Genomic DNA, 26865 nt, shown 5'->3' with positions numbered 1-26865 from the left:
TCCCTGGGAGATACAATCCAAGATTCCTTTGGATACCTGAAGTTGAAGTACCAAACCCCACACATATTATGTTTTCTTCTATACAAACATACCTATGATAAAGCTTCCCCCTTATCCTACGTTGGGGATTGAACTTAAGGAATTGGGGTCAGGGGGCTCACCGAGCAGCAAATTGCTCCAGCAAGCACACATTCTCAGCTAAGGTATGTTCACTTTTGGCTTACTTGACCTCAACAAACATTTCTGATAACAAGGTACTAACTAGGTCACTGGATTCAATCCCACATCTTGCCACTCAACATTCCAACACTTCATGAACATGCAGCATATAATACCCCCATGTGCTAGGGACACACTGAGTAGGTGGTAAAGTGGGAGGACCCCTATTCCTCACCACCACCTCTTAGGCAAGAGCTGTGCCCAGGGGCTATCTTATCCTGACCTAGCCCATGCAATCCCTTGTCTTCTACGAGGGTGCTGCTCATCTCTGGCCCCCATGTTATGGCCAAGGCCTGACTAATTTGACTGACCAGTAAATAAACCATAAGCTAAAAAGTTTATTACTTATTTAGTGAAAGGAAGAGAAGCCTAAAATCACAGGCCCTCAAACCATATGCCAAAAAGGACAACATGGAAACAAAAAGGGGCAAAGAGCATTAGTTGTAGGACACCAAGAGCTCATTTGAGATTTTGGTTCCATTTCACTGACTGCAGTTCTACTCCGAGGTACTGGGGAAGGGAGTCTTACAGATCTTCAGAACCAAGGAGGGAGGCGATAAGAAGTTGTCTCATGAGACAGAAACTGAGAGGGAGCCTTGGTGCAGACTATCCTCGGTGCAGTTCTAGACTGAGCACAGTCATCCAACAAAGATTCAGGTCTGCTGTGGGTCACACCTTTGTCTGTCTGGCATAGGAGGACACAAGCAAAGGCTTTTTCTGCACTCACAGGATGGGACACACAACCAAACACAGGAAAACTCATGGAGAAACATAGGCACATGCAACTCCCAAAGACAGACACAAAAACCACACCAGAAAGCGTACATACACACATACACATACCCACTTCTTCATATCACAGGCTCAGTTGTGCGTACATACACACATACACATACCCACTTCTTCATATCACAGGCTCAGTTGTGCTTGCCCAGGCATATCAAATCCCTGCCAGGAAGAGGAAAACTGCAGGTCCCTGATGCACACCACCATCATCCCACACCGCAGCAGTCAGCAGGTAGAATTTGGGAGGCCAAGTGGAGCAGGTGGACAGTGGCAACAGAGTGAAAGGAGGACACCACTCAACATCAAGTGTCATGTGGCCCCACCATGTTCACATACACACAGGGGATATGTACCCCCACTGCACATATGCACATCTGCCTCACTGCCACCCGTTCCTAAGCACACACTTAGTGGGGAGATGTTCACCAAACCATACATTCCTGGGATTCTGGGGAATCCAAACCCATTCTTCCAGATTAGACATTCCCTGTCAGTCAGAGGTGGACCAAGAGTTCCCAAACCTCTCTGACATACAGGAGAGAGGCACTACTGAACTGGAGACGCTTGCTCCAATTAGACACAATGATACTGGAGGGACTTCCTGCAGCAATAGCCAAACAAGGTGAAATGTAGATGTCAAAATCTAGCCTGATCCACTCCAGCTGCAGTTCATGGTCCCTGCCCCACCCAGCTGACCAAGGACAGGATAGAGGAGGCCAAAGCCCAAAACCTTATCACATGGGGCTGCCCAGTGCATCTTCTAGGTCTCACATGGACACACATCCTACTTGGCTCTTTTTCATAAATATGAGAACACAGGTGGAAAGTATACCCAGACAACATCCTCAGGCAGATGCCTTCACCCAGTTGCTGGTCACCTGTCTTCCCCAAACCTTCCCCCAAGACCCAGGCCCAGTTGTTGGCTGAAGGCTTGGCTCTCACAAGTTCCAGTCAAGCCTCTAGCCCTCCCTATGTATTCCATGGCAGTGTCCTCAACAGTTGTCATTATTCATTGTATTCATTTCATATTTCAAGCTAGGAAGCATCATAAAGACATGAGAGTGATGGTGATACAGCCAACAGTGACTAGGGTTGAGCAAATAGATCCTGGATAAAATTGGAGACCATCTAGGGACTTCAGTATGATCCCAGAAGCCTCTATAACCCTCCTACCTTTCTCCCTCATTCCCCCAAGTTGAAAGAGGGTCATTTCACACAGTATCGAACCACCCAACACAGAAGCTGGAGGGTAACTTGTGAAATGCCTCCAAACCCTTCAGAGTCCACTACCGCTCTCAGCACAAATCCCCAGAGGCCTCTGTAATGCATACCCCTGGTTTCACTCTCTCCCTGCCTTCTGCAGCTCATATCAGAACCCCTCCACATTAATGGCTATTCTTGGTTGCTTCAGCACAGTTAGCTAGAAGCCCCTCAGTGCCCAGCACAACAGCTGGACGAGTCCACAGCCAGTGGGGGGGAGGTGGGGGCTGGAACACAAGGAAGCTTGAAGCGGGGGTGGTCGTAGCCCCGGTTCAGGAAGGGGAAAATGGGCAGCACTGAGAAATTATGGCAGCTTCATACCGGGATTCAGCCTCCCACTGTTCGGGCCAGAAAACTCCAGTGTTGTCCTTTATCACAATCTAAACCCCAGCAGGAGGAGGAACGCAGACTCCAAGCCCACCCCACTTCTTGACCTGCAATGGTGTACGAAGCCGAGGTGGCTGTGAACTGATGCACTGGGCTTCCACTGTTCGATCACTGGTGAAGAAAGCCGTCACAGCTCAAAAATTCGCGCATTCCACAGGCGTGGGGGTGGAGCCTTGATCCGCGCAGACTCTGTGTAAACGGGACAGGAATTCTTCGAAAAGCCGCGATATCCCGGCAGGCTCGGTGGTACGGTCAACAGACCGGACAATAAGAGAGACACAGAGGTGAGGGGGCGGGGCGTGTGGGCTGACGCAAGGGGCGGGGCGCGCTAGGTGGCAGACGCGCGGCGCTCAAGAAAGACGTAAAAGGAGTAGCGCGCACAGCGCCCAAAGCAGACGCAAAGCGGGCTGGTAGCGCGTTGTTGAGGCCTTTGGCTGGTGGACGCAAGCGCCATGGAACGCTACGCCGGCTCCTTGGAGGAATCAGTGGACGGGGCCCGACAGCAGGAGAGGCACTACCAACTGCTGTCGGCGCTGCAGAGTCTGGTCAAAGAGCTACCCAGGTGCGCAGCCGAGGGCGGGCGGGCAGCGGAGGTGGACCCGGTCCCGCCCGCGCTCACCGCGCCGCTCCACCCGCAGCTCCTTTCAGCAGCGCCTGTCCTATACCACGCTCAGCGACCTGGCCCTGGCGCTCCTTGACGGCACCGTATTCGAGATTGTGCAGGGGCTACTGGAGATCCAACATCTCACCGAAAAAAGCCTGTACAACCAGCGCCTGCGGCTACAGAACGAACACCGAGGTGCGTGGGGGCGGCGGGACAACGCAAACTGTTCCTCCTGGTCTGCCGGCCCCGGGAGCGCTAGACCTGTGTAGGTTTCCTTCGCAGGAGAAACCGCAGATTGACCAAATCAAGGGTGCAGAGCTTTCCATAGCACCTTTTTTGGTGACCATTGAGTTAAGCCAGTTTTAGTTGCACAACTTCCTGAACGTGACACCCAGCCAGAAACCCCCTGCTTGGGATTCCCTGTTTCCCCACCCACTTCTAAGCTAAATGGCCCAAGGACTTTGCGTGGGGGCCATTGGCCACACCCATACCCCACATACCCCACAGTGGAAGAACGTTTTTTGACATTTCTGCAGCACTTCAAGATGAGTTCCCTCAAAGGCCCACCAGCTGCTCATAGAATTCCTGAGCAGTGTGCCCTGTAGCACCCTTAGCAACCGCAAGAGCTTTCCACTTGATCCACAGGCTTGCTTCCTCCTTTGTGTCCCACTCAGGGCTTGACAGCCCCTTGCTGAGAATTATAATAGGTAGCTACCCATACACTATCAGATTTTTACCTTTGCTATTTTATTTTTTTCCAACTTTGTTATAAAAAGAGGTAAAACATTTGTAAAAATTGAAAGAACTGTATAATGAATACCATTTTGCTCTCCACCTAAACTCAATAATATTTTGCCATAGTTCATTTATGTAACACCTTAGCACTTCATCAGAAGTCCTCAGCATTCCACTATACCAGGATTTTCAACCCAACACTGTTGACATTTAGACGAGTGAATCTTTATGGTGAGGTAGTGTCCTGTGCATCACAGGATGACAGAAGCACCCTCTCCTAGTCATGACAACCAGACATGTCTGCAGACAACTCTAGGGTCAAACCTTGGCCCAAGACTGAGACAGTGCTCTAAAATAATGTTCTCCTACACAATCACAGTAAACCATTCCAAGTGTGTCGTGGTCACATTACCTAACAGGTCTCAAATTGTCACTTTATAATTAAGGATCCAGTCCAGGTTCATGCCCTGCAGTTGGTTACTTAGATCTCTTCTGGAATAGTTCCTAACATTTATAGAGGCACTGACTCATTGAAGAATTCAGTGCATTCTACCTGTAAAATGTCCCTGTTCTGCATCTGTTTGATTGTTTCCTCATGCTGTCATTTAACTTGTCTCCAAACTGTTGTTTTTTGTAATCTGGACAGCAGGTAGAGGCCTGATTAGATGTAGGATAAATGTTGATGACAAAAAAAAATTCCTTCTAGCGTTGCAAGGCCCCTTCCCCATGAGGGCATGCAATGTCCATGTGCCCCAGAATCAATGTGTTTCTATTGAGAATGAAAGTTGGATTTTATTAATTCCTTTTCTTGCATTATGGAGATGATCAGATGGTTTTTCTGTTACTTCAGTGAATTACATTGATTTTTTAAAATTTCTGAGATGAACTGCATTCTAGGGATAAATCCCACTTGGTCATGATGTATTGTTCTTTTTGTCTATTTTGGATTTGATTTGCTAAAATGTTATTAAGCATTTTTGCCTCTATGTTCATGACAGACATTGGTTTGTAGTTTCCTTGTAATATTTTTGTTAGTTTGGGTGTCAGAGTAAGGGCCAGCCTTTTAGAATTTGTGGAGAAGTGGTCTCTCAAGTTTTCCCAAAGAGTTTATGTGTAATTGGTATTAATTCTTCCCTAAATGCTTGAGCAGCTGTATTTTTAAACATTTTCATTGGGTGCACATAGTTCATAGAGCCAAAGTACATAGCTCATTCTTTTTAATGCTCAAACTGTGCCATGTTTGCCATGTGGAGAGCTTCAGACTGTCTCCTTCTGATGTATTCCCATTATTTTTCCAGCACTTCCTTGCTTTTTGTTCCAAGATATTCAGGCTCGTTTTTCTTGTTCTTTCTCTGCCTCAATCCTGGAATCAGCCATTTCTTCATAGAACCCTGGTTGCCTTTATTTATTTATTTATTTTTTTTTTTTTTTTTTTTTTTTTTTTTGCGGTGCTGGGGATTGAACCCGGTGCCTTGTGCTTGCAAGGCAAGCACTCTACCCACTGAGCTATATCCCCAGCCCCCCTAGTTGCTTTTAGTGGGATGGTTTTTGGTAACTCTCTGGAGCATTTGGTACTTGTCCTTCAGAAGGCTTGGGCCAGATCCTGGTATGACCAGCAGAGGACAGGCCTGTGCTGACTTTCTGCCTTTCCTTCAGCTAATTTAACAGATGGTGATTGGCCTTTGTTTTCCTTGGTTATTACTAAAACCAGGCACCTTCTGAGCAGGTAGTTGGCATGGCTTTCCTTAATTTTTTTTTTTTTTTTTTTTTTTTTTTTTGCTTACCCAGTGGAATCTGGGAGTGTGGCCTGCCAGCAACCCCATCCCGCTGGGGAGGCATGGCCATTTGATGCTTAGACAATAAGGTGTAAGGCATTGGCTGCTATTCATCTAGTGTTCCCTTCCTTCTCTGATCAGCCCATCAGAATGGACAGTTTGCACCTGTCTATGTTTGTGGCATAGTTTAGCAGGGACTATGGAGCCTTGTTCAGTGGTGGAAGGTGAGATCCTTTTGGAACAACATAAACTCCTCAGCATGGAACTTCTGCTGACTCCTGATACCTCAGGCTTAACCCAAATGGGGGTTTTCCAGGTCTGTGCCCACCCTTCCTACTTCTCTGGCTGCTGTGCAACAGCTGGGAGCTGCCAATGGGGAGGGGTAGTTCTGTTACCCTGAAGGACAGTACCAAGGATGGAACAGCACAGCCACATAGCTGGTTATCAGCAACTCTCTCCCCTCCCTTTCCCAGGCCTTTGTCTGTTGAACACTTTTGGTGTCCCATAGATGATGAGGCAGGACACCACTGAAACTCTATCATCTGAGCCTAGAAGCCTCCAGATCTCAGTTACCCACCCACCTCCTACACCCACCCTTGGTCTTCCAAGCTTAGGCTGCAGCTCTGATCTCAACTCTATACCAACATTCCCTTTTCCATCCTCCTTCAGTGCCCAGTACCTTCTGAAGTCCCCTGGATATGCAGAAAGGTTCCCTGGGCACCCTGCCCAGAGTGAGGTCAGGTCTGGGCCAACTGAGACTCCACTCAGCTTCCTGGTATCCCCAGAGCTTCAGGCAGAGTGGGATTATGAGGTGGAGCTTCCCACCCTTAGGCGTGGCTGAAGGGGCAGGCACCAAGGAATGAGGTATTCTCTGGGTCCCATTCTTACCTGCTTTGGATCTCTTCCCCTCTCTCCAAAACCTGACAACTCTACTCCACTCCCAGTTCTCAGGCAGGCCCTGCGGCAGAAGCACCTGGAGGCCCAGCAGGCCTGCCGACCCCACAACCTACCTGTGCTCCAGGCAGCTCAGCATCGGGAGCTAGAGGTAGGGGGCAGGGAGGGATGGCCAGGCCTGACTCTTTCTTGCAGGTACTATCTGGTTCTGCTAATAGGGCTCAGGGTGGCTCAGGAGCTGCAGTCATTCTGAGTCTTGACCTGGGTGGGCCACCAGAGATCTGGTGAGTACCTGCACATGGCTTTTCACCATGGGGGCTGAGGTGTGCCAGGGCTGGGTGGGGAGTGAAGGCCAGTGATTCTCCTACTCCCTAAAACGGTAACTTCTCGTGGGCTGGGGTACACACACAGCAGGTGCTGAGTGGAGGACATTGTGGCCTCATGCATGCAAATACAATGGTAGAATGACAGGGATAGCCAAAAAGGGGTCCATCCTTCTCCCAGCAAATTCAGAGTCAACTGGAGACTCATATGTGACTAACCAGCCATGGAAGGGTGTGGGTAGTGGCTATAGAGATGTATGCTAAGTGCAAGGCTGCTGGGGCTTTCAGGGAAGCCTCTTAGAACCCCTCTGCAAGATTTGGTGAGGCTGAGGAAAAGGGAGAGGACAGTGTATGGTAAGGATACCTGTGGTCTGGAGCCAGTACCAGTGGGGATGGGCAAGGTACTCAAGAGGAAGTGGCAGGCAGAATCATGTGTTTGAGGTATTGAAGGATGGGGAGCTGAGCCTGGAACCACACTTCCTTCATCTGCGGCAGGCAGTAGAGCATCGGATCCGGGAGGAACAACGGGCAATGGACCGGAAGATTGTTCTGGAGCTGGACCGGAAAGTGGCTGACCAGCAGAGCACACTCGAGAAAGCAGGGGTAGCTGGCTTCTACGTGACCACCAACCCTCAGGTCAGCACCTGATCCTAACCTGCCACATCCCATATCACTGGTCCCTGAAGGCCCAAATAAATTTAGGGTTTTACTGCTAGTCCCTGATGAGTTAGGCCCAGGTTCAATGGTAGGTGCGAGTAGCAAGGAAGTGAGACTCTAAAAAGAACATGGAGGCCAGTCCCATGGTCCACAGGAGGGTGAGCCAGCTGGCCATAGAAGTACTGCCCACCTTCCTCAGGCCTGCTACACCCCCACAGGATTCTCCTTTGCTCCCCTCCTGCATGCTACTCCAATTGTACCAGCCTCCATGGGCCCCATTGCCTGGCACCCTGTAGGTCCTGGTATCCACCTCCAGGCCAGGGCAGAAGAGCACCAGGTGGTGTCATCTGGCCCTCACAGGGGCCCCTTCTGCATCCCAGGAGCTGACGCTACAGATGAACCTGTTGGAACTCATTCGGAAGCTGCAACAAAGGGGCTGCCAGGCAGGAAAGACAGCCCTATGATCAGGTGGGGGTCCCTGCTGGCTACCACTACCCAGCGTTGCTGGGAATGCAGCCCTGTCAACGATCACCAGAAAGCTGCAGAGAACTTGTCTTCCTGGTATTTGGCCACTTGCCAAATTTGATGCCCATTTACCAGCGGGCATCACCATTCTAAGGTCAGGCCAGGTGAACCCTGGCTGCTCACAGGAGGGTGAGCCAGCTGGCCATGGGAGTACTGCCCACCTTCCTTAGGCCTGCTGCACCCCACAGGACCCTCCTTTGCTCCCCTCCTGCATGCCATTCCAAGTGTACCAGCCTCCATGGGAAGTCAGCCATATGGCCCCATTGCCTGGCACCCTGTAGGCCCTGGTATCCGCCTCTGGGTGGATACCTGTCACCCACCTTTGTCTTGGGTTTTCTGTGCAAACACTAGGATGGTGTCATAAAAAGGAGGGAGGACTGGCCTACCCATTGTCTGCCCCAGTGCTGGGTGGAGACCAGGGCTATTGGTTCTATACCTTCCCATTCCATTGGCACATCCAAACCTCTGCCAGGCCCCAGGTTTTATGGTCTTGGCCTCTCCCTTGGCAGCTAAAGCCCCCAAGCAGAAGGAATTCCAGCGCACAAGTCCTGTGACCCAAAGAAATAAAGGCACCTGCACATGGCTGTTGTGTCTCATTTCTGCCAGAGCCCACATATAGTCCTTTCCTGATAGCTCTGTGGCAATGTTGGAGGCAGCAGAAAGCAGCACCCATCTGATAAAGCCACCACAGTGTACTGACACCTTGCCTGGGGCTCCCCTCTTCCTGGGCTGCCCAGCCCCCATCACCTGTTTGCCTGTGTACAGAATGCAAGTTTGGATTATGGAATCATGGGTGACTGGGTCTGTACTGCAGCCAGTTGGTAGGTGTAACCTGCCCCATCCATGGTAGACATGATCTTCAGAACTTGAAGTGTCTTCTCATCCAAACCATTCCCTCTATGCTGCCCAGAGCTAACTTCATGTGAGGGCACCATGGTAGAGTTGAGGGTTTTCAGCTATAGAGTAATGGTTTATTGACCGGGTAGGCTTCCCAGCTGGGCCACTACCCACCCATGAGGTTCAGGGGTGTGGGTCTCCCTGGCAGGAGACAATCCCATGAATCTAAGAAATAGGGTCTAGAGCCCACTCATGAAAGGAAAGTTACCTGGACTCAACCCAGGCTTGAATGCCTACATCCTGGCAGGGACAGGGACTACCTAGGGCAACTGATCCCACGTCCAACAGGTTTCAAATTCTTGGGTATAAAAAGGCAAATATTGTAGTATAGCCTGGGGGCAACCCAGACTCACACCCCCAAATCCCTGTCCCCAAGGCTGTGGGAGATCACAGGTGGTAGAGTGGCCATGATGGCACAGCAGCTAGGCTGGGCGGTAGAGGAGGTTGCCAGTGCAAAGCCGCCGCCACAACTCCTGCCACAGCAGTTGACGCTCCCGCTGGGTGCCCTTCATAATGCCGCTGTTCTCCAGTGCTCGACGGGACAGGTAGGGCAGCACCTCCATCACAGGGCCATAGGGCACATACTTGTATACAGAGAAGCCTGCCTGACCTATACACACAGCAGGGACACAGGTGTGAGTTCTATTTTCTGCCTTCCCACCAGGGTGTCTCCCAACCACACCTCACCCAGGAATACCCAGCTTACCCAACGGGAAGCTGATTTGGTCACACATGCCCAGTAGCTGTCCAAAGCACACCTGGTTGTCAGCTGGATGCAAGCTCAGCTCCTCCATCCTATGAACAGATGAGACCAGGCAGGTGAGGAGTCAGCCCTAAGACACTGCCCTGGGAGGATGGTAGAGAGCCCCTGTCTTAGCTCTGAGGCCCCTCTGCCACACCCAGTCTCCAACTCTTACCCTCCAGCTTCTGTCCCCTGCAGGGTAGGGCTGAGCATTTGATTCTGGCCTCCCGCAACCAAGTCTTTTACTAGCAAGATGACTAGGCTGCACACACACACACACACACACACACACACACACGCTGCCACCCCCACCCCCCCAAAGCTCCTAGAGGGAGGCTCTCCCTGGGTTGCCTTGGCCCATGACCGGCACTGTTCCCCCTTTCCTCAGCCCTTCTTCCTCCCCATTGCCTCTCCCACACCTCTACATCCTGACCTGACCCCACCCCGCCTCTCCCGCCACACACAAAGAGCTTGCACCTAGCCCAGGGAAGCTCCTGGGCCCTCAAAGAGCCCAAGGGGATTTTGTTTGGTGACTGGTCTGTCCCACCCCCACCCTTGTCTTCCCCTTGCTGGCTGCTCCTCCATAATATCTGCACAGCTATTCTATCCTATATGCAGCCACCAACAGCCCAGGTCTTCAGAAGGAAGCTGGTCTGAATTAATATGTGCTGCCAAGTGGCAAATACGGGGTGTTGGAAATTTAGTACAAAAAAAATGAAAAATTTGTGTGTGTGTGTGTCTTGCTGGGGATAGAACCCAAGTCCCCATACATGCTAGGCAGGTGCTCTACTGTTGTACTACATCCTCAGTCCTAAAACAATATTGAAAATAATTTCATCTTTTTCTTTTAATCTAGTTAGTAGAAAATTTTAAAGTACAGCTGTAGCTCACAGAATGTTGGCAATGCTCAGATGTTAGGGTAGGGGCCCCCAACTGACTAGCACCCTTCTCTCCTGTCTTATAGGATCATACAAAACTTTCTAGGCTCTAAAATATCTACACATTGATGGTTTCATCACTAGCTTCCTGTATCTAGGTATCCTGATTGGCACACCTATACCTCAGGGCACTTTTGGGTTGGGTATGAGAAATGGAACCGTGGTGAAAATTCTAGAATACTTAGGAATTTACTTCACCTTATTTCTGTATTTGACTTGTTAGATTTCTCCCAAAGTTGTGCTCCATGGGATAAGCATTTAAAGAGAAAACAGACTATTAAGTTCTAAATGCAATTTAAAATGTTAATGGAAACTGTTTATAGATGAGGCAGCACATCAAAGAGCCCTCCTGAGGGGCTCTAAGATTTAACACCACCCCAAGACATTTCAGTGAGCCATTTAAATCACCTAAAAAATTATTTTTTGAATTTGAAACTTTAGTAAGTCATGTATTAATGTTAAAAACTAAAGTAACTACAGAGCAGCATCAAGAATGCCAGCTAGGTCTAGAGGGCTTAAAGACTCCACACCAGCTTGTTCCATGGATGTTATCCCCAAAATCATCTATAGCACCTGATGGGTCATTGTGAGATCCCTGACCCTTGGAGTGCTGACAGTTTTCCCCAGCCTTGGAAAATAAAACAGCTCAGGATGAGCAGCACCTACCTGCGCAGCGTGAAACGAACGGTGTCCTCATTGTGGGAGGCCACCATTACCTCAGCCTTAGAATTGTGCTTCAGCTCCTCCAGGACATAGTTGAGGCACCTGGGGAGAGTGCCACATGAGCCTAGCCCCAGGCCTGTACCCCTCACTGCTGACCTTACCGGCCCAGAGCTATCCAGCAAGCAGCTCCTCCCAAGGGTATCTACCCCATAGCATTAGGAGAAACAAAAATAGCACCTAGTCCTCTGTCCCTCAGCACCTCATAAAGAGGAAGGATCAACAACCAAGAAAAATTGAGCAATAGCTTGGACTAAACAATTCACAAAGAACTAGCTGGGCTGTGACTTCCCCACATCAAACATGCTATCACTGCACAGGGGCTGGGTGGGAGCTTGCCTGAACCTGCAGCTTTGCTTCTGGTTCACTTCTTAACTCTTTGAGGAAATAAAAGGAAGTGATGTCTAGAGGGCTTGCATGAGGTAAGCATCCCTATGCACCAGCAAGACTCAACAGTATGGTCATCATGCAGTAAGGATAACCACCATCAGGGTTGGAGCACATTCTCTCTGACCCAGCAATTCCATTTCTAGGAACTTGCAACACTGTGTCCTAGGACAAGAAACTTGTGACAACAGGTGTACACAACAGGGGGACAAGATGTTCAATGAATCCTGTTACAATAAACAGAAAAGATCATAGACCCTGGACACATAACCTTGTGCACGTGTATTAAACACATACCACCATTAACAGTGCCATCTCTGCTGACACAGGAGGATCCAGATGTATAATTAAATGAAAAAGAGCAAGGGCAAAGGACAGTGTACTGTGTAAATACTGATGGGCATGGCATGTGCACAGCACAGATGTGCATAGTGGGCTCCTGGAAATGGGTGCTGCCAGGAAGGGAGCTGCAGCAGAGACACTCAGGGTCCCTTAGAATTTGCAACAAGAACATAAAACCTCAGAGAAAAAACATACAGTTGCACTGCTTGTGCTACACAAAAAGATCTTGGAGACCAAAGGTAGAAGGTGAACAACCACTAACATTCCCACCATGTGAACAAAAATGCAAATAGTAGGGACACCATCATAGGGAGGGCTGGGCACCCTGGGCTTATTGCACATTTCTTATTGCACAGTGTCAACACTGTGCTTATTGCACAGTGTCAACAGGAAACAGCTGGGGGTACTAAAGCCAGTTTTGTTTTGTTCGGTAGACTTCTACAGGTGTTTTCCCTGGTGTAGTGGTATCACATTCACCCCATGCAACATGATGCAGGTTCAAAACCAGATAGAAACAAAATCTTTCTGTACTTTTCCCTTTTTCTGCCAGGTGCTGTGGCCAGCCTCAGGAACTTACCAAGACCCTGTCTCAAAAAGTTTTAAAATGGGCTGGGGATGTAACTCAGTGGTACAGTGCCCCTGGATTCAATCACCAGTACAAAAGAAATAGAGTGAAAGATAGAGAAGAGAGGGGAAAAAAGAGAAAGAAAGAAAAGCCTTAATGTTTTTTTAAAAATGATAAAACATAAAAAATATCACTTATGCCCTGAAGAATACATACATCTCTCACTCCTCCAAGAGGCTTCTGGACTTGAATGGGGTTAGCAGAGCATGATCTTCTTAAGGTCCTCACTCTCCACCCCAGGAAACACAGAAGACAGAAAGGCTGATTCACCTGTGGTACATAGCATTGGTGGCCTCATACGTAGAGTTGATGGGGTCCTCATAGCCAATCTCCACAGCACGGGCACGCTCCTGGGCCATGTATGCACCACGTACCAGCTTGGCCCCAAAACACCAGCCCTCACGGCGAGCCAGCTCTATATCCAGGGTCACATTGTCATAGGCATTCTGTGGGACCAAGGCCAAAAATTATAGGGACCTTAGCTGATGGCCAGGAAGGGACTTACTGGGGCCCAGGTACTCCGAGGTATGTCAAACAGGACACCTGGGGCTAGGCAGCAGCTGCCTGAGAGATGTAACACTCAGAGAGTCTGGCAAACAACTGTAGGTAAAAATGGGCCTCAGACCTGACCCCAAAAGGGGGTGATGATAAGGCCACCTGCATGCATCCTTCTTCTGGCCTGGAGACAGCCCTGTGGGGGGTCAGCCCAGGTGCCAAGTGTCACTTTGTGTTCCAGAGCTTCCTCAGCTGGGATCTCGGTGCATGCTGGGGCCACCTGGCTGGACCTCCCATACCATCCCATGTCCCCTGGGTACCTGGCTCATCCCTATAAGCTCTGGACCTGTACAGGCCCTAGCAGCTTACACCCTTAGGCTTGGGGTTGGTTTTGGGGTCCTATCCTGAAGTACCTCTGGGCTCCCTCAGGACATGCAAAATTCTGCACAATTTTTTTTCTAAAGAGGAGCCCAGAGCTTTTATCAAATTCTTAAAGCTTTTATAAAATTCTTAAAAACAGACAAAAAGAAACAATCATCCATAAAGTCTTCAAAATTAGAGGTTTAAAGTACATCAGATGAACTCTTTAAAAGATCTTTTGTATCCTCCTCCCCCAACCCCTGCCTACACTCTTGTCAGAGTCCTAAAGTCCAGAACAGGGACTGGTGACAGAGTCTCAAAAGGTTTTGCTTACTACTACTCTGAGGTAATCACCCCCACCTCTCCTCCTCTGCGGGGCTGGACATGGCCACTGGGCAGGGTCTTCTCTCCTGGAAGTTGGACCCAGACCATGTTAGCTGTGCTGCAGAGGGCCCCAATAATCCCTTGGGGATATAGCCTTCTCCCTCCTCTCTTTCCTATGTGCACCCAGCCTCTGCTCAGAGAGGGCCAGGCAGATGCCACAGGGCTCAGAAGAGCACACTTCCTGCAGGGTGGTTGGTCAAGCTGCACACCAGAGGACCTGTAGTCAAGGCCTGGAGGGAGGCAGGGAAGTGGGAAGGCAGGGGCCCATACCTTGAGGTAGCACTGGTAGGTGTTGAAGATGAGAGGCTTCTCTACATTGAACTTGCGCTGCATTTCCAGTGTCAGGTAGCTGATTGCTGGCTGGAAGTAGGTCTGCTCAGCATCCACCATCAGCCGTACCCCTGCTTCCTTGGCTTTCTGAGAGGTGCAAAGGGCAGGAGAGACTTTGTGGTTCAAGTGAGACAGATGCTTTTCCCCATCACAAATCCCAGGGTCCTTGAAGCCCCACCCACACCCCACATGGGGCTGGCTCACACTGTAGCCAGCACATCCATCCTCTGCAGTATCCTCATCATCTGCAGCTCCTCCTCCTCAGTGAACTGTGACAGCAGAGGCTCCAGGTGTCCTGTCTGAGAGTACAGCATATGGTTACACTACAGAGGGGCCAGGGAGGCTACACGTGGAAGCCCTGATCACACCTCTGTCAGCAGTGCTACACTCAACCCACCAGCACCCCCTTACTCCCATGCAAGGCCAGGAGGACAACCTGGGCCAGCCAACACCTTAGTGCCTGGCCCTAGGGTCAGGGAGGATACCTTATTTTGCCTTTCCCCCACTACTGTGCACGTGAAGGTCAGCACCTTGTCCAAGGCCAGCAAGACAGAGTAACATGATGCCCTGGAATCTCACAGCCAGCCAGCTCCTTGTCCTACACTTGAAGCCTGGTAGTATCAGGAGGGAGTTCACTGCCCATGCCAGCCAGCTCCAAGCCCTGGCCAGGCCTGCACCCCAAGGTGTTTGCTTCTGTGGCCACTCCGGGACCTATGGGGAGAACTCCTTTCTGCTCCCACACAAGACAAACGAAGTGAACCTTGACCAGCCAATCAACTGGAAAGGCTCAGTCTTTCAGTCTGAGCCCATCAACTAGGAGGGGGCTCCAGAGAAAAAAACCCATGATTAAAGGCAAACAAGGGAGCTATGAGGAATAGACTGACTTGCAACAGGGGTACCAAAATGGTAGCCCTCAGGAAGCCAGGCAGGTAAGCAGTGGGCTGGAAATTGGAAGTGACAAGACCCAACCTGGGGGAACCTAGGGTCACCTAGCTCCATGACCCTCAGAGTACACATGTATAGAAGACTCCAAACAAGAACCACCCAGCTGAGCCATATCAACCTAGAACTATGAGAGAATAAAATGATTGTTGCCATTTCCAAAGAGGTTTGGATGACCTATCATAAAAAATTAGATGATAACTTGAGGAAAACCCCCCTCCCTGTGGCTCCTCAAAGCTCCACGGTGGTCTCTGTTGAGCACTCTTGAGGACACTAGTGGATTTGTCCTCTCCCCTGTGGGGTCGAGAGAATGGTAGTCTCAATCACACTATGTCCCCAGGGTGGAGAACAGGAGACACATGTAATAAGCTTAATTCTCTTCTCAGCCAGGACCCATGAGAGGGGAGCATTACCTGCACATTGGGGATGACCAGGTGCTTGGTGAACTGGGTCCTGCTGTCAATGAGGCTGTTCCACTCCAGCAGATCCATGGTGCTGAGAGAAAAGGCACAACAGCAAAGGAGACAGAAAGATGTCTCTTGGTCCAGCCACACAGCTTTATCCATGGGTGCTCAAGTTGTTTGGAGGTCCCAGACCAAAGTCATCCCATTCCCCAAAAGAGCACTCCCAAACACAGCTACCATAAAACTCACCTCTGTTTTTAGTTTTAAAATTGAAATATGAATATTGTTCTCTACTTAAAAAATTAAAACCAAAACATGAACATTCCTGCACTGGGGCATCAGTAAAAATGTAAAGCATGCACTGATGCCAAATTAGGTTCAGGGAAAAGTCAAAGGTAGGAGACCAGGCAGGAGGCAGATGCAGCTTCAGAGGGGCTGGGTAAGCTACAATGGACAGGGCTGGCTGAAGGCTACATATGAATTGGATCCCCTAGTGACTTCTGTCTCAGTGTGGCCCTGAGGATGGGACATGGGACTCTGATTCCTTGCCTACCAATGCAGGTCTCAGGGAGGGTAGACACCCTTGTTCTGGGACCCAGATAATTTCAGAAGAAGCCCTGTGTCCATGCTGCCCATCCCTATCCCCAGGGATTCCCAGGTTCCTGTCACTCCTACTTAGTGCATCTCAGAGAGGCAGTCTCTTTAGCACTATCATCAACCAGGATTTGGAGAAGCTACTAAAACTCAGCTGGAACCAAGACTACCCCAGTTAGGTGCATAATCCCCCTTCTTCTCATCCAGAGGTGCTGCTCTTACCCAGATACTCCCAGGGTCTCTGGTGTAAACCAGTCCTCAATCTCAGCCCTGGAGGCAATGCCCATCTTAGCAATGCTTTCCTTGAGAAGTGAGAAGGAGGAGTCAGCACTGATGTCTCCCAGCCCCATCCACAAATGTTCCCCTCTAGAGGTTTGACTTTATTACATCATTAGCAGAATGGAATCATTTTGGACTTGTTTCCGCGCCACAGATATGTCTATTCCCATCTGTTTACTTATGCCTGTTCTCATCCCTGCAGCTCCTCCACATTCTGCTACCTGCAGGACCAGCTCTCCCACCCTCCTGCCAGTACTTCCTGCCTGTGTTCAGAAGTAGAGCCCATAGAGCCCATGGCAGGTCCTCCTTTTCTTCCCTCCTCCCAGCTGACCCCAGTAGCAGTAGAATGGGCTATATCTCAGAATTGCTCCAGGGATCCGCCTTGGACCATGGCCACTTATCACTAGGTGAGGTTCTTCCCCAAGACCCCAAGGTGACCATCCCTTCACACTCCACCTGTAGTGCTGCCACCTCCAGTTTTGTGTCCATGGCAGCGTGCCCAGCCTGCCCTTGTTCTGCAGCCATTTGGTGAAAAAACCGTCTCCACTTGGTCAGTACACCTGAGAACTGCAGCTGCAAACACAGGCCTGAGTCACTATCCATAGCACATACCCACCTCCTCCAGACACTGTAGAGCCCCTGATGCCCCAAAGACAGGACCTGTATCCTATCCCAACCCTGATATACTCAAGAGTATGGGCACATATGCTATCATTAATGCCCACAGCAGCCCCAATGTCTTGCAAATTCTCTGGAGATGGAAGGTTCTAGCACTTACCAGAAACTGGGGTCTCCCCAGGGAAGTGAGCTTAATTGCTAAAAAGCCATCATCACTGGCTTTACCTGTCAGAAGCCAAAGGAAGAGCTATGAGGGTCCCTGAAAAAACAGATGCCTAGACAAGTGAAGGAGCACCAGAAGTGTGTGCCCTGCTGGCTCTGCAGCCAAGTCCCTAATCATGTTGCTACCCAGTCCCCTAAACACCCTTGCATATGGCTGCTCCAAAGACCCTACCACAGAGATGGGAAGGGGCGACTTGGCAAAGTTTTTATTTGCCACATGATGCAGAAAAATGGTGGCCAAAAGAAGCAGCAAGACCTGCACACTGCTATGAAGCTCCAAAGGTGTCCTTGCTTCTCCCTGTCTCAGTTTCCTTTCCTATGCTGTCAGCACCACAGGACATCCATGCATAGATCACAGGACACAGACATACCAAGTGGAGCAGAGGGTGGGGCACTCAGGTCACTCATCTTTTCCTCTGTATGCCCTCTTCCCCCTCATTTTGTCCCCAGGGAGAACAGGCAGAAGGCAAGAAGATGCCCTTCACCAAAATGGCTGAGCATTGACCTGATCACTAGGGATCCCCCAACCCATTAGGCAGAAACTTCCAAGGATCACTCACTACTGAATTTAAAATGTTCAAAAGACATAAGTCCTGCTGCCACTAAACACAGGACTGCTAAGGATGGCATGGGGACTATGCTGGGATCTCATGGCTTAACTCACCACCCTCATCCCAGCCCCCAATACGCTGTGCCAGGGAGGGATTCTCTGTCACAGAGTATATGGTATCAGCTGAACCAAACACTGACCCAGGGAAGGAGGTAGCTCAGCCCACCAGCATAGACCATCTCCCAGTGCTCCACATTCAGGCAGTTTCCAGAAAAAGGGAAGAACCATGAGGCAGAGAAGGAGGCACTGTCTCAGGAAAGGGCTGGACACAGCACAACCTCTGTGACTTAAGCCAAGCTCTCTCACTGCAGAGAGCTTTCTTCACCTACCAGGACCTCCACTTGCCCAAGGGTCTTCCCAGGCTAGGGTCGGGCAAGTATGTAGCCAAAAAAGAGGGCACCATACCTGAGGCCTCAATGCAGTGCAAGAGGGTCTTCATGTGGCTGTCATACTTGGTTTCATTGGCATAGAAGTAGGTATGGGCACCACTGATGATGCTGTCCCTTTGGTCTCCAAAAGCTGGATGGGCCTGATATTGCTTCTCACTCTTACTCGTGCCTAGAAAGGTGGACACATGCCCTAAACACAGCCACCAGCTCTACTAGCCCAAACCCCCTATACACAATATGAACAAGCCAATTGTCTTTATCCTTGGCACCCTCAGAATGAACTCAACCAGCCCCACTGTGCTATGGACCTGCAGCTCCACACTCCCCAAAGTTGCCTTTCTCTCTCAGACAATCATGTATCCCTTCCCTTACTGTTCTTCTAGCTGTAATACATTTCCCCCTGGCTAAGTCTCATGATGGGGCAAACCAGGCCACAAAGGCCAAACCTCCATCACAAAGGCCTGGATTATCACAGGCTAAGAGCCAAGAAGACTGAGTCCACCTGAAAGGACCATGAGAAATACTTAGGACCTGTCTCTAACCAGTGTTTCAAGGTATACAAAGCCAGACCAGGAAGCCCTGGCACAGGGAGGAGACTCAGGTCTTATCCTTTACCCCAACCTTTGCTCAGGCCGTGCACCCATATGTCTCCCAGGCTACCAGGGTGCATGGGGGTGGGGGAGAGCATGTGTCATAAACAGTGGCCTCTTACTCACTGCTGTCATCCCTCTCTGCTGTGGAGGCACAGGACCTGCAGAAAAGAGGAAGAGACAAAGGTCAGAGTCATACCACCTGGGCCTGCAGATGACAGGAAGCAGAAGAGGGCGAGGAGGCTGAGGTTGAGCTGTGGACCTGATCCTGATCATGAACTTGAAAGAGGGCTGGCTCCAAGGTACAGTCCAACTTGGGTGTGACCACGTGGGCCAGAGAGGGACAGTGGCCTCTGGGGCCCTTGAGGCCCATGTCAAGAACCTCTGGTTTCATGTGGGTAGAACCCCCTACTGAAGAGGGTAAGAAAACTATCCTCTGAGATTCTCAGAACAGCCCAGGACATGCAACTTTGTCTTGAAAAGAAAGCTAGTTAAGGAGGCAATGCTTCTTCCCAGGAAAGAAGGGAACACAGAGCCACATAGGGCACAGGGGAATAGAGGCAGGAAGCCCAACTCCAGCAGCAAGATCCTTTTGCTCTGGCCTCTACCCCCATGTCCACAGCCTCTGAGTTTCTCTGAGGACACCTGGGCAGAGCTCTGAAATTCCTCCCCTACTGCAGGCACAATCACACCCTCCAGGGCCAGCCTCCCTGCTTCATTCTTGCCCCTTAGGTTTATTCTCCAAGCAGCAACCAGGAATTTTCTTTCAAAATGTAAATCAGATCTCACTGTCCCCTTGTTAAAAAGCCTCCCTGGTTCCCATCATATCCCAGAACACCCAAGTCTTCAATAAGACAGGACATTGAGGTCAGGACACTGGCTGCCCTTGGCCAGCTCATCTCATTCTTCAACTAGGGCTCAGACAGGCCAACTATCCTCCCCACAGTCTTTTTTTTTTTTTTTCATGGTCACTATAGACTATACTCTGCTTCTCTCCCCAAAATACATTCTATGGGTCTTGTTACAAGAGAGTGGGCTAGGAAGATAAGTATCCCCCAACCCCCACCCTTTACCACAAGGACACTGAAGCAAATCTGTACAGCTCGGCACTCCTGACCAGGACTCTCCACTGAGCCCTGCAGGCCATGAGATGGTGCGGAGTGGTGCCTGCAAGTCTAGCCCTGCCCTACAGCCTGGGTTCCTCTGAAGGCAGAGCTACCAGCAGCAGAATTGGGTGTGCATCTTTGCTATCTACCATTGGCATTGGATGGTGGTCACCCTATAATGGGTTCACTTTATGCTTTAAATATAAACCTCTCTGCTCGACTACTGGCAGCTTATTCTAAAACTGATACTTTTTTTTTTTCCTTCCTCTTCTTCCTGTGCCCATTCCTAACCATCAGAAAAGCAAGACTGACCTTCCTGTCACGGGTTGACAAGTTATCTATTCTTCAGCTCATTGGCCACAGGAATAAAGAAATTCAGACTTCTGGGCTGGCACCAATGAGTCTGAGAAGTGGTTACCTCTCAAGGCTACGAATAAATTAGGACTCCTGATAGGGCACTCGAAGAATTTAGCCTCTGTATCCCTTCTTTAAAGCCTACTGTCCCCTCTGGCAGTTAGAATTCCACTTTCTGAAACAGAAATCCCCTATGTATTCTCCTTTGCTAGGAAAGCAATAAGATTTCTTCTTCCTTTTCTCAAAACCTCGTCCCAGTTACCAGATCAGCATCAGAGACAAGGACTGAACTTTTGTATCAACTCGGTCAGGTCAAAAAGGGACTACCACTTATGTCTCAGAGCCCAAGCAGGACAAGTGACCACCAACAACAGAGAAGCCCAACAGAGACACAGACTTTGCAGGGTGAGGGATGTGGATTCCCAAGTAGGGTGGACAGTTCCCAGGCAAGGCACAGGCCAGGCCACTCCAAAGGCTCCAACTACTGCCAGGCATGGAGGAAGCCTGGCGGACAACCCTGGGAAAGGAGTCTTTTCGTACCAAAGGAGCCTGCGAAAATGCTGTTATGAAATCACCCTGTCTGGGACTGAGGCCACAGAGCCCATTAGTTATTCAACAGGCAGCTTCAGTAAAGGCTGCAGCCAAGTCTCCAGGGGACAGTTAGGTTCACAGGGAATGCTGGGGCTAGAGCATGCTGCCTTCAAAACAGCCAATTGCAAGGCAAGGGGCTGGGCTCCCCAAGCCAATGAGCCAGAGGCCAGCATGCTAAGACAAGGCAGATACATTCTGTTCCCAGGGACAGAGGCCTCATGTGACTGCCTATCCCCAACCCCTCCCTGCAGCTACCTGGGGCAGAACAGAACAAAAGTGAAGCCTGATATGCTCCACAGAGGGTGTGTCCTGAGCTTCACATGGGTCAGGCCCAGCTACAGTCAGGACTAGAGGCCCAGAATCCAAGCCTGGCCTGGATATTCACAGGCACCAGCACTTTGAAAAAAAAAAAAAAAACTAGTATTGTAGAGAACCTCTGGTAAGTCTGCCACTACCTCAAGAAGTAGACGGCAACAACATCCTGTCATTCTATCCTGTTGCCCAAGTAGGCAGGTCAGTGAGATATGCCCCCTACACTCCCTACCCAGGGAATGGGCCTTGCAACAAGCTAGTGATGGCAGAAGGAGACTCCAGGCCAGCCTAATACAGTGTTCATGTCTGTGATTCGCTTCACTGTGGATGCCTGGGCAGAGGTCAAGCCTGAGAGACTCCATACCCTCTAGGCAGAGTCACCTGCAGATTAGGAAACTATTTCAGGACAAGTTGGGGCCAGGCAAGGGTGGGGTAGTGGACCCACCCAGCCAGTCAGGAATTCCTGGGAAGAGACACTGTAGTAGAGCAGGAAGCCAGAGCAGTCTCCTATACCAGGGCCAGCCAATGTTAGTATGAACAGCCAGGCAGCCCATATTCTCAGTGTTGGAGGCCACACATTTACACAACTCTGCCCCTGTAGGGAAAAAGCAATTCTAATTTCATAAAATTTTACATGTCACAAAATATGATTCTTGTTTTGATTTTTTTCAACCACTAAAAAATGCAAAAACCATTCACAACTTGCAAACTATTTAAGACTAGGTGTTGGGCTAGATAAGGCTAAGAATCCATAGTGTTCAGTCCCATCTTTAACCACCTATAGGTTCAGGCACACGCCAGCCTTTCCATAGAAGCCCACAACTGTCATCTGAAGAAAGCAAAAACACAAGCACTCCAGGCAGAACCCAAGAGGGCAGTTTGTGATCAGGCTGACAGCTCATCTAGCATTGGCCTCTACCTAGCCAAGGCTGAAGTCCAGCAGCCAAACATGGCTCCCAAAATCCCAGTGCACTTTGGGGTTGACACCAGATGCTGCTCTAGACAGGCAAGCCTTACTCCATCTCCTTGGAGCTCAGGTCTTCCTCCACTCCGTAGTCCAGGATAGAGCCAACACCAAAGGCCCTGTTGTGCTGGATCAGGGGCCGAATGGACTCCTGGTCCTCACCAGCAACAAACTGCCCATAGAAGGTCATCTTCATTAGCTTGTCAAACAGCCTCTGCCCCAGAAGTCTTCTGGTCATTTGAAGCAGCTGGAAGGCAAAGGGAAGAAGCTGACTGGGCCATCAGTCTCTCCCTCCCCAGCAGAGAATCCCTCTTTATACCTCCCTATATACTTCACTCCAACCACATAGAGCCAAAATGCCTAACAGCATTAGGTTGTTTAGGGTAGGTTTTTGGGTTTTTTGCTGTCACTGTTGTTTCAGTACTGGAGACTGAAACCAGGACCTTGAGCATACTAGGGTAAGCATCCTACCACAGAATTACATTCTCAGCCCCTTTTTTTTCAATTTTTATTTTGAGACATGGTCTTACTAGATCACCTAGGCCAGCATCAGTTTTATAAGGAAGACCACTGGGAGCAGCTTGCTTATTCACTCACAGTAACCATTTAGAGCAGAACAGTGCTCTAACCCCTTCAGTCTTCTACCGGCTCCAGTCTCCCTATCTATGATTAAGAGCACATTGTTCCTTTCTGAACCCCACCTTGGAGGGGGCCAGCTCACAGTTCACCCCAGGGCACTGCCTGACCACTGCTTGCTAGGTAAAGAGGAGCATGGCACAACTCTGGAAAGGCAGCAGTGGCCATTTTCATAACATTTTTCATACCACAATGCTGCAGCTCCACTGCAATGCAAGAGCCCAGATTTTTCAATGTGTTGTTCACTCTTATTTCAAGTCCCCCAAACAGTGCCTGGCACAAGGCCAGCCCTCAAATGGTTGCTGAATGGTGAACACATATAAAACTCAGCCTAAGCCTGAGCTCAGCTGAAACAAGGGATGACAAGACAAGAAGTCAGGTCTGTGAGAGGATGGCACACCCTGGGACCAGCAGAACCTTTCAAGGCTGACCCTGATGGACATGCCTCTGAGGAAAACAGCTGCCCAGAAATGACTCAGCTTTGCCTCCAAACACATCTCAGCCCATCTCAAATTTCTGATATCATTCCATCTAATGTCCTAAGCTGCTATCTTCCAGGTACAGCTCTAGGAATGAGAAAGAACTGAAGACAGAAAGCACCAATACCATAATGGGAGGGAGACCTCAAAGTAGAATAATCAAGGTCACTCCAGAACAGTGCCTGTGGGCAGGGATGGAGGGCATTTGCTAACCTAAATCCAGAAATCCTCCCAAAGCAAGGAGGGTACTGTGCAGAACAAGGAGAGATCTAGCAGCAAGGAGAGCCAGGGCAGAAGGAATGAAAATAACTTGAGAAGCTCCTTAATGCTCAGAAGCACACTCACCACCTTGCATGGAAGTCCTTGTGCCCACAGTTCCCCACCATAACTCAGCACCAAGATAAGAAAAACCTGGGGTTTCTCAAACCCCATGGATAATTGAACTCCTCTTTTATGGGGAAACAATCTCCAGTTTAAGTAAAAGCATTAGCAAGTTAAGCATCATCCCAAACCAGCCCTGAACAGTCAAGACCCCACCACCTTTTCCCTGAATCACACACTGGTGCTCTGTGGAGATGTCTTCTGTGGTCACACCTGTGTACATAAGTGCTCTGAGGACCAGGGTTGCATGGAGAAACACCCCTGCCTTACTGTAGTCTCTGTGCAGTATCTGATATTTCTGCATTTTGTTCTTTAGTCAAGATGACTAGAAATTGGAAAATGATCATGCCAACATCTGAGATGAGGGTAGCTCTCCATGTCTCACCAAGCCCAAAGCAGAGTTCTGACTGCAGAAGCTTGCAGAACAAAGTAAGTCTTGATTTCCACCAAGACAGTGCCAGGGTAGCTGGAACAAAAAGACAGATCTTGCACAAATTAGAGATCACCCAAGTGGCAGAAGAACAGACTCAGAGACCTGAAAACCATCATTCAGTCTAGAAAATAACCTATGACCTCATCCACATCAGCTCTGAGAGAACCATCAGGAATATACCACATGAAGATGGACAACTGTCTGTGGCAAACATCCCCATGCGACCTACATCTATTTGACTCTACCATAGCCAATACCAAACAAAAGAATAAGACCAATACTACACTGGCTCCAGGAGTGCTTCATATACTCACAGGGGATGAACAGGTTCAGAGACTGTTGCTGGAAGCTCCCAGTATGCCCTGCAAACTGACCTGCTTTCCACAGGAGATGGGCTCAAAGGAACCAGCTACTTGAGTCAGTCAGGTGCTCTTTCAACCTAGCCCACAAGAATTTGGCCTGGACTGTTCCTATCCCTCTCTCCCTTCCTACTAGTCACAGGCAGGCATGGCTTCTGTACTGCTTGACCCTGTTCCACGACCAGTCACTTGTGATGCCACTGAGAGACTTGGGTATAGCTTTTGCCCTGTCCCAGAGCCCCTGTGGTTGGCCACTCACCTGCCCCAGCTGGCTGCCTCCTCCTGATTATAGTGCCAACAGCATTTCCTGCTCCTTTCCAGCTGCCCCTTATATGCTGGTCCTCCCCCAAAGGGTCCTATCCACCTGCCCTCCCCTACTAAATCCTTTACCCCCAATATCCGTTCTCACCTTCCTCTGCAGTTAGGCTTTACTTCAGGATATTACCATCAGCCACAAACACAGACTGGGTCTCTTAGAGGAGACCAGTTCCACCCCTTCTTCCTCCATCTACCTTCCACTCCTGCCATCTAGGCTCCAAGGGTGACCATGAAGTTCCCCCACGGGATCCAAGCCAACACTTCTGATGAGCACCTGACTCTGGCTTCATGGGTGTTGCCCTCACATCCCACCTGCTGTGCCTCACCTAAGCCTAAGTGTGACTTAGTATTTCCTTTATTCCTCCCGCCTCCCTGGGAAGCTGAGGGCTGCACAATGCACTCAAAGCAGTCTGACCAGAAAAAGCAATCACTACCTACAATCTTCCAGACCCGTGGGGCCAACAACTGTACCCCTGAAAACTGTTCCCAGGGTCACTTTGAAATAGTAACTATCATTTCTAATCCTCCAGACTGGTTACTTCCCCAAGACCCCCACGCTTCTTAAAGTTACTGTGTTAAAATTTAAAGTTGAGTGTTTAGGTGATTTCCTATTTTCATCAATGCTGTTCAGAATGATGATCTCTGGGAGTGACAGGTCACAGGTTGTGCAATTCTGGGGTCCCAGGCTGTGAGCCCTTCAACACCCCCAGAATTCCCTTTGGGAAAAATGAAAGATACTCGATTTTAAACTCCAGGGCGATAACTTTGTATTCCTGCAAGTGGTACATATCTTAAACATTCATTGGTCTGTTTTTAATTGGTAGTAAATGATGAGTAGGGAAATTCACAAGGTTCAAAAGGGAATGCAGGAAACGCCTCCCTTCCTGGCTTCCAACCATCGCTACAGGCGATGTTTCAGTGGTCCCAACATTTTGAAACTCCATAACAGCTCCCGGAACAGTAGAAGTCCCCGCACGGCCTCTAGCCACCGGCAAGCCCACCCATCCGACCACCCGCACACCTGCTCGTGACGCTCTAGCAGCGCGGGTGAGGCGCACAGCCGCAGCACCAGAAGGTTGCGCGCTAGCTCCCAGGTACGCCGACTGCGGTATGCCTCTTGTGCGTTGCTGAAGTCCACCGCGGGAACTGGCGGCCTCACGGCTTCAGCCGGCCTGCATCCCGGCAGAGCAGTGGGACCCGCGGCGGGCTGCACGCGGGTCGCGGGCGCAGTAGACAGCGGGGCGAGATGGGGTGTGCGGGATCGCAAGAAAAACGCACACCTCAGAGCCATGGCGGAGTCTTTACGAACCCCGGCCGCTTAAGTACACCCAGACCAGGAGGCTCGACCTTGGAGCCACGCCCTCACTTCAGCAGGTCCTGCCCGGCGTTCTGAGCCGCGCTCTCTCCCCTGGAGGCCACGCCCCACGCTCTTCCGAACCGTGCGTCCTGCAGCAGGCCCCGCCCGCCGAGCGGCTCGGGCCTGAGCCCATACCTCCACCCCGACCCCACGCAAGCATCCGCCCCACCAGGCATTCGCAGTGGGTTGTAGCATCTAGGCAGAGACTGCCCACCGCGAGCTCCTCAACCCCCGAGGAGACCCGGTGTGAAATTTTCTCCTGGGTTTCCCAGGCCCCCAAGTAGGCTAGGTAGGAGGAGCAAGCTAGGTAGGTCACCTCCTACACAGCGACCCTGACTGCCCCAGCCCCCCATCACTCATCCCCACAACCTCCCTTCAGACTTTCCTGCACCTCTACAGAGGCTGAATCAAATTGTGGGCAGCAGCCTTGCTTCCCACGTCACCCACCTGCTTAACCTGTGTTCCCTCCATCCTGGAAAAAAGAGCTCATGGTGCCTCACATGTTCTGATCTGTTTGGGGCTGTTGACATTTGAAGCCAAAA

General features: G+C 50.1%; 2 protein-coding genes across 4 annotated transcripts; one reads left to right on the top strand and one right to left on the bottom strand.

The window, feature by feature from the left end:
• The first annotated feature begins 2996 nt into the window (after window positions 1-2996).
• Window positions 2997-8764, top strand: LOC124990428 (protein DGCR6). Of its 3 annotated transcripts, none has more exons than XM_047560483.1 (5): window positions 2997-3214; window positions 3291-3451; window positions 6711-6811; window positions 7479-7619; window positions 7937-8764. In XM_047560483.1, the coding sequence occupies exons 1-5, from the start codon at window positions 3105-3107 to the stop codon at window positions 8102-8104; spliced, it is 681 nt and encodes a 226-aa protein (XP_047416439.1). In that variant the 5' UTR covers window positions 2997-3104; the 3' UTR covers window positions 8105-8764. The 3 variants fall into 3 exon arrangements, with proteins under 3 accessions (XP_047416439.1, XP_047416441.1, XP_047416440.1); XM_047560485.1 differs by having other exon boundaries at window positions 2998-3214; window positions 8001-8764; XM_047560484.1 differs by having other exon boundaries at window positions 3004-3214; window positions 8021-8763.
• Window positions 6373-26347, bottom strand: Prodh (proline dehydrogenase 1). The gene is made up of 14 exons (XM_047560482.1): window positions 25988-26347; window positions 22414-22607; window positions 19160-19194; window positions 18460-18612; window positions 17383-17447; window positions 17061-17177; window positions 16548-16627; window positions 15741-15822; window positions 14592-14684; window positions 14326-14472; window positions 13087-13262; window positions 11409-11507; window positions 9769-9857; window positions 6373-9672 (listed from the first exon to the last, which is right to left on the bottom strand). Exons 1-14 carry the CDS (start codon window positions 26255-26257, stop codon window positions 9485-9487), a joined length of 1788 nt encoding a protein of 595 aa, XP_047416438.1. The 5' UTR covers window positions 26258-26347; the 3' UTR covers window positions 6373-9484.
• Window positions 26348-26865: the final 518 nt, after the last annotated feature.

The sequence above is a fragment of the Sciurus carolinensis genome, chromosome 8 (genome assembly GCF_902686445.1).
Source record: "Sciurus carolinensis chromosome 8, mSciCar1.2, whole genome shotgun sequence".
Lineage (NCBI taxonomy): Eukaryota > Metazoa > Chordata > Mammalia > Rodentia > Sciuridae > Sciurus > Sciurus carolinensis.
Note: the sequence above shows the minus strand (reverse complement) of the source record. Positions and strands in the feature narration are given on the sequence as shown.